Raw genomic sequence first — 14,690 nt, forward strand, 5'->3', positions numbered from 1 at the left:
TTTTAATGAACCTACAAATTCAGATCAAAAGTGTCAGAGTAAGGACCTCCAAAAATTCTCTTTTTTTGTAAAATCAACAATACTACTGGCAAAAATTATCAGAAGCTACATGTACAGAACTCTGGAAATTAACCAAAGACTTGCAGTAATACAGGGAGGGTTTATGAAAGAAAAATGGCAAAAATCTCAGTAAGAAGACTAAGCTGTGAACTTTGGGGTATTTTTACTTGTCCCAGTCCTATACCCTACTCTCCACCTCTGCAGAAGCCTGGAAAATCACTTTGCTTTTCACTTCAATTGCAGTAGCCTGGCTAGTACCTAAAGGGGCAGAACCAAGTTGGAGTTTATTTCCAGAGAACTGTCATTTGACTGTCTCATGGATCTCTGAAAGACCCCACTTGCAAGGCTGCTTTTAATTTGATCTGACTAGAAGCTTGCCCAGTACAAAAACCCTTTCCCCAGTTGAGATAAATTACAGGCAATTGTTTAACTTTGCTGGTGCCTGAGGCACTAGATAACAGCTGGAGCAAACAATAGACAACCAAAAACCTTAAATGAAAAAGTTGGGGAAGGAGACTTCCAGAGGAACTTTGAAAAACCCTGGCATATTTCTAGAAATCTAGAACGTCACATGCATGCCCAGAGCTGCATATATGCTCAGGAAAGACCTGAGAAGACCCTAAGCTTTCACCTCTGCTGGACTTGAAGCTCTACATAAGAAGTGAAGTCTAGGGCTTCCCTGGTGGCGCAGTGGTTGAGAATCCACCTGCCGATGCAGGGGACGCGGGTTCGTGCCCCGGACCGGAAGATCCCACATGCCGCGGAGCGGCTGGGCCCGTGAACCATGGCCGCTGAGCCTGTGCGTCCGGAGCCTGTGCTCCGCAACGGGAGAGGCCACACCAGTGAGAGGCCCGCGTACCGAGAAAAAAAAAAAAAAAAAAAAAAAAGTGAAGTCTAAGACAAAGTTGTCAATTGCCTAGCTGAGAGGGGAAAGCATACCACAATACATATACAGAGACCCTCAGCAAGGACTGGGAGACTTAGCAGATTCAGGTAGCTAAGGAAATCTCTGCTTAATCATTAGCTGACCACTAAGGTAACTGAGCACAAGAACAACACAAAGATGTCTCGTCTCATCACTTCTATTCAACATTCTATGTTCTAGCCAGGGAAACTAAGCAAGAAAAAGAAATAAAAGGCATACAGATCAGAAAAGAAGAAATACAACTCTTTATTGGTAGATGACTTGATCTTATATATAGAAAATCCAAAGGAATTTCAACAACAAAAAAGAGCTAATAAATGAGTTTGGCAAGGTTGGAGAATATAATATCAATATACAAAAATCAACTGTATTTTTATATACTAGGCACTGAACAATTCTAACGTGAAATTAAGAATAGTTCTATGGGCTTCCCTGGTGGCGCAGTGGTTGAGAGTATGCCTGCCGATGCAGGGGATGCAGGTTCGTGCCCCAGTCCGGGAGGATCCCACATGCCACAGAGCAGCTGGGCCCGTGAGCCATGGCCACTGAGCCTGCGCATCCGGAGCCTGTGCTCCGCAACGGGAGAGGCCACAGCAGTGAGAGGCCCACATACCACACACACACAAAAAAAGAAGAATATAGTTCTATGTACAATAGCATCAAAAAGAATAAATCTAACAGAAGAAATTCAGTATTTTTACACTGAAAAGTGTTCAATGTTCAAATTTTAAAACTGTTGAAGGAAACTGAAGACCTAAATAAATAGAAACTTATCCCACATTCAAGGATTAGAAGACGTAATACTGTTAAGATGACAATAATCCACAAACTGATCTAAAGATTCAGTGCAGTCCTTATCAACAATCACATTTGGCTTTTTTTTTTTTTTTGCATGAATTGACAAGTGGATCTTAAAATTCACATGGAAATGCAAGGGATTTAGAATAGCTAAAACAATTTTGAAAAATAAAGATAATGTTGGAGGATCCATACTTCTCAATTTCAAAACTTACTACAAAGCTAGAGTAATCAAGTCTGCACGGTACTGGCAAAAAGATAAGACATACAGATCAATGGAACAGAAGTGAAAATCCAGAAACATGCCCATGTGTCTATGGTCAACTGATTTTTAACAAACATGCAAGACAATTCAATGGAAAAGAGTAGCCTTCTCAGTAAATGGTGGTGAGATAACTGGATATCCCATGCAAAAACAGACATAGACTTCTACATCACCTCATATGCAAAAATTAACTCAAAATAGATCAAAGACCTAAATGTAAGAGCTAAAATTATACAACTCAAATAAGAAAAGAGAGGTATATCTTCATGACATTGGATTAGAAAGTTTCTCAGACATGATAACAAAACACAAGCAACCAAATAAAAATTTATCAAGAAAGTGAAAGATAAACCAGAGAATGGGAGAAAATATTTGCAAATCATATATATCAGGGGTCCCCAACCCCCAGGCCACAGACCAGTACTAGTCCGTGCCCTATTAGAAACCAGGCAGCACAGCAGGAGGTAAGCAGCAGGTGAGCAAGAGAAGCTTCATCTGCTGCTCCCCATTGCTCCCCATCGCTTGCATTACCACCTGAACCACCTGCCCCCACCCCATCCGCAGAAAAATTGTCTTCCCCAAAACCAGTCCTTGGTGCCAAAAAGGTTGGGGACTCCTGATATATATGATAAGGGTCTAGTACTCCAAATACATAAAACACTCTTAGATAGTAATTTTTAAACGGACAACAGATTTGAATAGATTTCCCCAAAGAAAATATACAAATGGCCAATAAGCACAAGAAAAGACATCATTAGTCATTAGAAAAATACAAATGAAAACTACAAGATACCAGTTCACACCTATTAGGGAGTTACAGGGAATTGGGGGAGGGGAATGACTATTGATGGGTTTCTTTTGGGGTGATGAAAATGTTCTGGATTAGACAGTGATAATAGTTGCTCAACCTTGTTTATATACCCAAACCACTGAACCATATACTTTAAAAGTATATGATTAAAATTTTATGGTACGTAAATTATATCTCAATTTAAAAAATGAAACATGAAATTTCCATGTGACTCAGCAATTACATTCTTAAGCATTTATCTCAGAGAAATGAAAACTTATTCACACACAAAAAACCATGTATGTGAATGTTCATAGCAGCTAAAATTTCATAATAGCTAAAAACTGGAAACAACCAATGTCCTTCAGTAAGTGAATGGATGAACAAACTCCATTACATCCATTACATCCATACTGTGAAATATACCCCAACAACATAAAGGAACTATTGGTACATGCAACAACTTAAATAGATCTCAAGGAAATTATGCTGAATGAAAAAAAAAAGCCAGTCCTGAAAGGTTATATACTATATGATTTATATAATATAACAAATTAAAATGACAAAATCATAGAGATGGAGAACAGAGTAGTAGTTGCCAGGGTTTGGGGGACAGGGGGAATGTGATTATAAAAGGGTAGAAAATGATGAAAACTGAATAATATCAGTGGATTGTAGCAATGTCAATTTCCCGGTGGTGATCTTATACTGTAGTTATACAAGACATGAACACTGGCAGAACCTAAAAGAGTACACAAGGATATTTACGTATTATTTCTTATGATTATGTGTGACTACCATTATCTCAAAGCAAAAAGTTTAATTTTTTAAAAAGGAGAAATAAAGACTTTTTTCAGGCAAACCAAATCTGAGAGAATATAGGAATTAATATAATAGACATTTTTTTCTCATTTTTAAATTTCTTTAATTAACAATTTAAATTCAAAATTATAATAGTGTACTTTGCCAGTTATCAATTTTGTCTCTCAGCTCCAAATCTACCTGCTATGCCATATTGGAGCTGGACCCTGTCAAAATTTCTCCTTTGCCAACTGATCTAATGTTAGGCCTAATGTTATCAAAAGAGGGTACTGGAGTGACTCTGCAAGATGAGAGTAGCAGGAAGGCATTTCCCTTCTGGGTCCAGTCCCCTTTCAATTTTTTATTCAGCACACAGCCAAGGCCCAGTAGCCCTCTTGGACAACCTTAAACCGCATTCTCAAAGTGACCATGAAGTCACTTTTGTGGCATCTCAGGCTATTATCATCGGGCCACACTCTCCCCATCCAACAATGCACTTCTATAAAGAACTTCCATTGGCCTCAAGCAACTGTCTTCCCACCCTGTGGCTACTTCTGCGTTAGCTCTGCCATGCTCTCAGGCAATTGCCTCCTCCCCACCAGTCAGACTGCTTCTAATAGATTGGCTCTACATTACCAACACCGTCCTGCAACAGTGAGCTGATATTACAGATCTGCTCTGGCCTAACCAGATGGCAAGGTTCTTCACCACCAGAGCACTGTATGTTTTGTGGCAGCCACATCTTCTTTGAAGAAGTCTAATCTCAGCCTAGGTTTGGGGCTCTCCTAAGTCTTTAGTTCCTTCATTGTCTACTTTCTCTTGGTGCAGTTCTACTTTTTTGTACTGACTAATTAATTATGCATACCATGGAGTCCTCTTTTACCTCTTTTAGTAGTTAATAACATTTTACTAGTTAACAATTCTTTATATTAATTCTCCCTGCTTAAATTAGGAGTATGGTTTCTATCTCCTAACTGGACCCTGACTGATATATACATGGTTTATACATACATAGATCTATCTCTCTCACAACACTAACACACATGGAAAACACAGGACAGTAGCACAAAGGATAGGAGCAATGAACTGAAAGTATTGATCTAAGGTTCTTATATTAAATGTGAAGTAGTATATTATGTGAAGGTAGATTATAATAGGTTAAAGAAACATAATATAAACCTTTCAACATTGAAATGAAGTAGAGTTAATAAATCAATAATGGTAGTAAAATCTAATCCTAAATAACACAAAACTAATTTAAAAGAAAAAAAGAGGGAAAAAATAACAAAGAACAACTGGGACAAACAGAAGACAAATTGTTAAGTTGGTGAACTTAAATTCAATCATATCAGTAATCATATTAAACATAAACAGTCTAAACACTCCAGTTAAATGAGCCAGATTGTTAGACTGGTCAAAATCAAAGAACCAACTAATGTTGACTTCAAGAAACCCACTTGAGTTATAAAGGCAGAAACAGATTAAAATAAAAGAATGCAAGTTCTAATTCCAGTACAGCAGAATAAACTCCTACTGGACCAATCCTCTGGCAACTAAAACACTGAACAACACACACAGACAAAATGAACCTAAGGCACTGCAAGATTAAACAAAAAAGCCAATTTTGAAGGAGAGTCAAAACTTATAAGAAAGAATGGCACTGGGTGAGTCTGGGTTTCATTTAAAAATTTAAAAAGCATTGAGTCTAAGGAAGGATACAGTTACCACAAAAAATGGCTAAAATTCCAATAGAAAACTGCAGTCTTGCTAGTCGAAAGGAGGACAGAGTTCAGGGCAACCATGGCCCCTGACAAATAAAGGGAGAATACCAGAAGAAAAAAAAAAAAGCCAGGGAGGGGAAACCCCAAATCCTATGTATAAACTTCGCCTAATCAGTGGCTGACTGCAAAACCATTTACGTGTGGCAGAAACTACAACTAAAGATAAAAGAACCAGACTGAGATTTCAGCTGCCTTCCAAGAGGCTGTTTACTGCTTGAGTCAAACCAGGTAAATTAATCACTGAAATATTGGGCTGGCCAGAAAGTTCGTTCGGGTTTTTCCATAAGATGTTATAGAAAAACCCGAAAGAACTTTCCGGCCAGCCCAATAAAAACATCAACACTCTTTGATGAAATATAACAGATTCCAGTCTCCAAAACAAATGTCCTCATTTGTGAGAATATAATCTAAAATTACTCAATATATGAAAACCCAGAAAAATGTCAACAACAGGGCTTCCCTGGTGGCGCAGTGGTTGAGAATCCACCTGCCGATGCAGGGGACACGGGTTCGTGCCCGAGTCCGGGAAGATCCCACACGCTGCAGAGTGGCTGGGCCCGTGAGCCATGGCCGCTGAGCCTGTGTGTCCAGAGCCTGTGCTCCGCAACGGGAGAGGCCACAACAGTGAGAGGCCCACGTACCACAAAAAAAAAATGTCAACAACAACGATGGATAGCAACCTCAAGAAAAGACAGCAACCTCAGGAGATAGTCAAATACTTTTAAAGGGCTCAAAGAAATAAAAACCATCAAGTTAGAATTCAACAGCCATTGTATAGATAATTCAGTGTGGAGTCTTATGGTGCAATCTTCTTCATCATGATTGTTTCACCGTTTTGCCTGAAGCCCCCAAGAATTTTTCCTTTAGCTTTAAAGTCTGAAAAAAATCTTTGAAAAACTTTCACACCCATTACTAACAAAAACATCTTGAGAAAATAGGAATTAATAGTGTGGTAAGTAGCCCCTAGGACGGTCCCCAATGATCTCTGCTACCTGGCATTCAGGACCTTGTGTAATAGCCTCCTCCCCTTGAGTGTTCATTATATCTAGTGGTTCCCTTCTAAAGGACAGATATAGTAACAGTGACAGGATGCCACTTCCACGATTAGGTCAGAAACAGACTATGGCTCCTGTCTTTTATACCCTCTCTTGCTCTTCTGCTTGCTCACTCTGATGGAAATCAGCTGCCATGTTGTGAGCAACATAACAGAGGCTAAGTGGCAAGGAACTAAAGGAGTTCTCTGGCCAACAGCCTGCTACGAACTGAGGCCCTCAGTCCAACGAACTGCAAGAAATTGGTTGAATCCTGCCAACAACAACATGAGTGAACACAGAAGAGGATCTTTCTTCAGTTGAGCTTTCAGGTAAGTCAGCAGCCCTGGGCAACGATCTTGATTAGAGACTTGAAAGAGACACTGAAGCAAAGGCACCCAGCTAAGCCAAGCCCAGATTCTGGACCTTCAGAAAATATCAGAGAATAAGTGTTTATTCTTTTAAGCACCCCTACATTTTAAGCAAGTACATTTTGGGTAATCTGTTAAGCAGCAATAGATAACTAACACAGATGGATATTTACTGAACACAAAAGAATTGTGTTAACTGTAAAGCCAGCATCTTTCTTAGTGGGGAAAACCTGGAGGTATTCCCACTAAGGTCAGAAAGATGACAAGGACGCCGCCCACTACCTCAAGTACAATTTCACACTGCTCTGAAGAGGGACTAGCCAATGCAATCAGAATAGAGAAGATAACTAAAGATTTGGAAAAGAAGAAATAACACTGTCTGTATTTTCTGACATGAGAGTATACCTGGAAAACTCTGGAGAATCAATGATAAAACTAACTCAAACAATAAAATATTTCAGGAAGGAGCAAGATATAAAGTTAACATGCAAAAACCCATAGTGCTCCTATATACAAAATATAGCCAGAAGAAAAATCATTTATACAGCAAAAAAATTAAATATTTAGGAACAAACTATTAGAAATGTTCAAAATCTATATGAAGAAAAATATAAACCACCTATTAAGGACAGAAAAGTAGACCTAAAAAAATGTTAAGTCATCCTTGTTCTTGGAAATACACACTAAAGTATTTAAGGGTAAAGAACCACGATGTATGTAACTTTTTCTCAAAAGCTTCAGAAAAAAAATAAATACACATATAATATGTATAAAGAGAATGAAAGCAAAAACTTGATAAAGCAAATGGGGTAAAACATCACCAAAGATGTGTAAACTGAACCTAATCCAGAGGAAACAATCAGACAAATCCAGACATCTACTTCAAAAAGATATCTTTGGGGGAAAATTGGGATAATTTAAATACGAACTATATATTAGATGATATTATTGAATTAATATTACTTTTCTTAGGCCTAAAAACAATTATGTGCAAAAATGTCTTTATTCTTAGGAGATACATACCAATGTATTTAGGGGTAAAGTGTCATGTGTGTGAGAGAGGGAGAGAAGGAAGGCGGAGGGAGAGAGAGTAAAGAGAGGGTAGGAAAGGCAAAGAGAGAAAGGAAATGTGGCAAAATGTTAACTGGTTAAATTTAGGTGAAGACTGAACAGTTGATCCTTGAACAACACGGGTCTGAACTACACAAGTCCGTTTATACCCTGATTTTTTTTTTTCAACAAATGCTTACTACAGTACTACACCATCTGAGGTTGGGTGAGTCCACAGATGTGGAACTGTGGATATGGAGGGCCGACTATAAAGTTATACTTGGATTTTCAACTATGAGGGAGTGGCACCTCTAACCCCCAAGTTGTTCAAGGATCAATTGTATGGATGCTCGTTGTACTATGCTTTCAACTTTTTTGTTGGTTTGAAATTTTTTTAAATAAAAGGATGGATAAAAAAGAAAACGACAGACTCCCAGCTTATAGATGAAGGTGTAAAGTTAGCTTTCCTTACTTTACACTTTACCTCCTGAAAATCACGCCAAATAATAAAAGGAACAAGGAAAGGTGATGCAAATTCCTCCTTCAATGGAATTAAACAGGTAGAAAGAAAGGGAAATACAAGATATTGAAATTTCTTATCTTTCGTAGTGAATAAATTCTTAAAGTTGATGTACTAAAAAACAAAGGTGTAAACATTATTTAGTATTATGGAGGTAAATCATCAATAGAACTAAAACAAATGTAGGATGTAAGGTAGGGGACTTTTACTCTATATTTTAAATCTTTTATACCATCAGACTATTTATATCAGTATCACATGTAGTAGTAGTAACAATAATAATAAATATTCCCAATTAAATGGACTATCCAGGAGGATTCTGTGACAAAGATGTTGCACCCAGAAAAAATGTATCTTTCATCACCCTCACTACCCTGAAGTGAGATATTTAAAACACAAATTTAAATGGTAAAATACTATTGGGTTTAGCAGAACCACAGGTCTACCTACATGAGCACCGTGATCATAATACCAAAAAATAATAAATTAATACATTAAAATTATATTTCCTATTATTTCAAATAACTTAAAATTATGTTCATTCTTGTCTTTTAAAAAAATTTGAATAAGCAGACTCACAGTTCCACAAGGTTTGGAAGCTTCTGAGCAAGGTTTTCTGGCTGAAAATTAAAAACTCAGAATTAAACTTTATTTTTGAAAAATGTATAAACATTTCTAAATGCTTAAACACAAAGTACTACCTTTTGAAGGGCTGTAAATTTTCAGAAAATGTGAAAATAATAAATCAGCAGGTCTGGGTTTATGCTTACATAGACCATACTACAATTTAAATTTATACATTTGAACAGAAACCAGATCTCATACTCCACAATCACGGAAGAAATGAAAATGTTTTTAACAGACACAGACAGAGGGAATAACACTATGTGACGTCGGAGCCAGAGACTGGAGTGATGCAGCTGAAAAGTCAAGGAACACCACTGGCAACCTCCAGAAGCTCGGAGAAAGGAACAGATTCTTCCTCAGAGCCACGAGAAGAAAACCCAGCCAACACCTTGATTTTGAACTTCTGCCCTCCAGAACTGTGAGACAATTAATTTCTGTTATTTTAAGTCACCTAGCCTGTGTAATTTGTTATAGCAGCCCTAAGAAAATAACACCTACCCCCCGTCAAACCAAAATCCCAAACTGCTCCTCAGGAAGAAGAAACTGAAATCCCAGGGGGCCGACATCAAGACTTAACTAAACTCAGGATAAAAAGAGTAAGCTGGAGCTCAGGTGGTCTAAGGGAGTGTCACATCTGGCCCAAGTTCTAAGTTCGGAGTAGGAGTGTGATGTGGCAGGGATAGGAAACTGGCCATTGGGAGGAGAGGAAGGGAGATGGGTCTAGGTCTCTTACACAGAGTCATAGCCCTGGAAGGACTGGCTATTCCATGAAAACAATCCTAGAAAAATTCCACTCGTAGACTGAAAGCAGACTTCTCTCTGCTGGAGGCCCTGGGTAGAAGGAAAACCCTCCTGTAAGTAACTGAAAGTCAGCCTGCATCTCTCACACATGCACATGCACACAGATACACATAAACACAAAGACAGGAGTTGTTAAAACTAAAGGAGCATACTGAGTCAGGAGTAATTTTTTAAAATTCTATATTAAAACATACTGTAGAGTTAAGCTAAATATCAGTAACAAAGAATCAGGAATGACTTTTTAAAAGAAATTATGTCTAACCTGAGGCTTGAAAGACAAATATAAATTATCAGAGGTTGTCATGGAGCAGGGAGGAGGAAAGTTCTGGTTAGCTTTGTAGGCACATGAAGCAACATATGAAAAGACAAAAAGAGAGAGAGGTATGTTTGGGAAATCAAAAATATAATTTGTTCTGCTGTAACTCCCCAACAGTACTCATGATAAAATCTTATATTTTCAAACACCTGTTATAAAAACAATTGTGTCAATAGAAAAACAAAAGTTTGGGGGACTATAAAGTTTTAGATTTGTAACAAATAATTTTTCTGACAGAAACTTATAAACAGTGATTATCATTAGGAAAAGGACCAGTGTTGCTATTCTCCACCTACATTTTTATCATCTGAATCTTTAATGAGCATGTATGTCTTTTAAATTAAAAAAATTTATATTTAAATTTAAAATGTAGTATTTAAATTGCTACATAATTGAGTAACCAATCATATGATATGCAATTTAGGTTCTAAACACTCAATAAGAGAAATGCCATTAGTTTGGTATTTCTGGGCCATCGGGTATGAAGGTATATGATTTTGCAGAGTACCAAGGAACAGATCACTAAGGGCTTATATTTTATATTGAGGAAAAACTATTTTTAAAAATCTTGAACACAATGGAAATCCACTAGTTTATTTTAATCAAGGAAATAGAACTATTAATTTCATATAGGTATACTGATGTATTTAAATACTTAGCAACAGTATCCCAAGCTACTTACATATATAATATCCTCACCCTTTTACAATAACTAAATAGCACTGAATATGAATACTGCTTATGAAGTCAGTGAAACATTTATTGAGTTCCCACTTTTGATAAAGCCATATTTGTTTTCAAATGCTGAATGCTGTGATTCCCTTTCCCCCATGTTTTGACATCAATATCTGCAATGAGGTCCTTCATGAATGGTCTTTCCTTGAATGTTGCTCTTGGATCTGTCCAAGTCCCCAAAATGTTTCTTCTAGTACTGGTATCTCGCCTAGTAAGAGGAATACACACTTCCACTTATGGGCATACTTACAAAGCATCCCAGGCAAACTAAAGCACTCTGTGGGTGGTGGAGGGGACGTAAGAGGCTTAATAGTTGTTCCTCTAAAAAGGAAAGGCTTGTCCAGAAAAGAAGTGGTATTAGACCCTCATCTAGTTTGATCTGCTACAATATCAGTATCATATCTGGCTAACTAAAGGACCCATGGTCATTCTTTCCAGATGCCTACTTGTCTCCATCAGACAGTATCGCAATTTTTCCATGACAAACTAGTTACATCTTTGAGCTATTTAGCTACACACACAATTAAGCACTGAATAATGTTCCTGTTGCCATTAGTGCATCACTATGTCTTTATTAGTAAGTACCCTGTGTTTTAATTTAAAAATAAGCACACCAACCTTGAGAAAATTGCAGTTCATTAGAATACTGGGTTTTAAAAAAACCCCAAAAACCTGGTAAATAATCAGCCTGCTGCAAAGGCTGTGGCTGACACCTACTGGTGTTCTATAATACATTCTCTGCTTTCTAGTGGCACATTTTAGCAATGTAACTGAATAGTTTATGAAAGTGAGTAAGAGACTGGACAACTATATGTTAACATCAACATGTTTGTTACTCTGCGGGTAACTAAGCTCTAATGCTGGATTACAGATGCCACACAAACTAGTTTATCTTGATCTATAGGATTTAGTCTATTAAGTTTTAAAATGTTTTTAAATTTTAAAATCCTGATAGACAAAAGGAATAACCTTAAAGCACCTTGCAAAACTGTTATTACTAATATTTCCTTCTTTTTCACAATTTTGACATACAAAAGTTTTAAAAAACAACCTGTACCCAAATTCCTTGAGTATGAATACTTCCTACTAAACTACTTAAAAATTGTTTTATAAATTAAGCCAAAATTCTCTTCATTAAATCTCATACTAACACTTAACTGAACAATTTTTTCTTTACAAATAACGTAAAGGTTAAACTTCAGCAAGCACAGTTAGTATAAAATTTACCTCAAAGTTTGAATCAATGATGCTTTACCATGTCCTTTTACAGAAAACTTTCAATCCCCTTAAATGGGAATGTTTTAAAATTGTGTATCTTGGAACAAATATTTCAAATATGTTGCAAACACATGTTCAATCCTGTTATCTTGTAGTGACTGCGCACTACTTACTTTCTTTTCTTCTCCTTCTGGGCAGCTGGTAGGATTATACTTCTCTCTTCAAGCTTGATGTGGCTAAGTGACTTGCTTCAGTCAATGGAATTATGTCAAAGTAGGGGCCTTAGAGAGCTTGAGCACGAAAGGTCCACAGTGACCTTTAACAGTTTTCATCCTTGAGTAAAGATACCATGAAACAAAGTCCCCGAGAGATACGAGAGTAGTGCAGCATGAACAAGAAATCATTGTGCTGTTACAAACCACTAGGATTCAGGGTTCTGCAAAACCTGCTCCATCCAGCCTCTAACAACACATTTCAAAGAAGTCATGAATTAAGTGCATAGTTTTTACAGCAGTTATAAAAAGTAGAATAAAGTCAGACCTCCCACCATATACAAAAGTTAACTAAAAACAGATCAATGACTTATATCTAAGAGCTAAAACCATAAAACTCATAAAAGAAAACATGGGTAAATCTTCATGATCATGGATTTGGCAATGGATTCATAGATATGAAACCAAAAGCAGGAGCAACAATAGAAAAAATGGATAAACTGGACTTCATCAAAATTTAAAATTTTTGTGCATAAAAGGACATTTCAAGAAAGTGAAAAGGCAACATAGGAGAAAATATCTGCAAATCATATATCCAATAGGGGTCTAGCATTCAGAATATATAAAGAACACTTACAACTCAACCACAAAAAACAAACAACCCAATTGAAAACAGGCAAAGGATTTGAAAAGACATTCTTTAAAGAAGATATGCAAATAGTCAAAAAGCTCATGAAAAGACACCCAAATTCATTAGCATTAGGGAAATGCAAATCAAAACCACAATGAGGTACCACTTCAAAACCACTGGGATAGCCATAATTTGTTAAAAATGTAAAATAACAACTATTGACAAGGATATGGAGAAACTGGGACCCTTCTACATTGCTGGCAGTAATGTAAAATGGTTCAGCCACCCTAGAAAACAGTTTGGCTGTTCCTCAAAAAGTTAAACATAGAATTGCCATAATACTCCATAATTCCACTCCTATATATATACCCCAAATAATTAAAAACAGGTACTTAAACATGTACATGTACACCCATGCTCATAGCAGCACTGTTCATAATAACCATAAGGTGGGAACAGCCCAAATGTCCATCAATGGATTAACAGATAAATTATAGTATACTCATACAGTGGAATCTAATTAAGTCATAAGAAGGAATGAAGGAATGATACATGCTACCACTTGGATGAACCTTGAGAACAACATTTTGCTAGGTGAAAAGAAGCCCTACACAAAGGTGACATATTGAATGATCCCATTTATGTGAAATATCCAAAATAGATAAATCCAGAGAGATAGAACACAGATTGCTGGTTGCAGGGCTGGGGTGTGGAGGGGAGTGGGGAGAAACTGCTTAATGGATAAGGGGTTTTCCTTTGGAGTCATGGACATGTTGGAGCTAGAAAGAGGTGGTGGTTGTGCAATACTCTGAATATACTAAATATTACTTAATTTTTCACTTTAAAATGGTTAATTTTATATTATGTCAATTTCACCTCAATAAATTATTTTTACTTGTAATAAAGTTAATAAAGTTTTGGTACTGAAGGCAAAAAGTATTTCATTCAAAAACCACCACAACATACTCAACAAGCTTTCTAGTTGGATTAATAATTTGGTGTCACTGCTTCTGGGCAAGCATACAGCAAGGGTTAAATACCATGTGGCTATATGAGAATAACTAAGGTAAACCTCTCTTACTACCAGGAATATTATTTCATTCCTCCTCCAGTATTTCTCCCTCTTTTATATATGTTACAGAGCAGGATCTCTCAGCAGGAAAGTCAGAAGCTCTGGCAGGATAACGGGAACAGAGAGAAATGAGCAGCACCACCTTTCCTTGTCCACAATAGCAGAAAGGCCCTCCACAGTCCTACTCACCATTTGCTCCCCAATGTCCCTTACCATTTACCCTCTTGTCTCTTGGCTCACTTCCCATTAACTACTCATTTTCCTCTTTTAAAATTTCTCTCCAAATAAACATTAAGCAGACCAAAAAAGCATGAGCCTGTCTTAAACATTTGTCGTATTTCCTTGGTGTTTCCGGGAGATAGAAAAATACAGCAGATTCTCAATATCTGCATCTACCATCATCAAAATCTCTGACGGTTAAATTCCTTTCTTCTGAAACGAGTGACACAAAAGAAATGTTATTAACTATGGTTTTCATTTGAATTATCCTAGAAAGCCTGACACACATTTTTGGAGGAGAGGGATGAGGGGAGGTGCTAGGGAGAGGGAGAAGGGGCAATAAGAAATGTGCTTAATAGCATTAACAGCTCACTAACCCCTCCTAACAAGGGCTGCGCAATCGCTGTTAGGTCAAGGACCACTAGAAGTTACCACTGACATCCTGTTTCCCAGCAAAAATGTAATGA

At 37.2% G+C, this 14,690-nt stretch overlaps 1 protein-coding gene across 4 annotated transcripts in view; it reads right to left on the minus strand.

Moving 5' to 3' along the window:
- LRRC28 (leucine rich repeat containing 28) overlaps positions 1 to 14,690 on the minus strand; it is a 199,445-nt gene that overhangs the window by 170,512 nt on the left and 14,243 nt on the right. For all 4 annotated transcript variants that reach the window (XM_067029530.1, XM_059058537.2, XM_067029528.1 and 1 more), the window contains exon 3: positions 8,972 to 9,012. In XM_067029530.1, coding sequence (XP_066885631.1) covers positions 8,972 to 9,012 — 41 coding nt within the window. The remainder of the gene's footprint in view (positions 1 to 8,971; positions 9,013 to 14,690) is intronic.

The sequence above is a fragment of the Kogia breviceps genome, chromosome 3, assembly GCF_026419965.1.
Source record: "Kogia breviceps isolate mKogBre1 chromosome 3, mKogBre1 haplotype 1, whole genome shotgun sequence".
Taxonomy (NCBI): Eukaryota; Metazoa; Chordata; class Mammalia; order Artiodactyla; family Physeteridae; genus Kogia; species Kogia breviceps.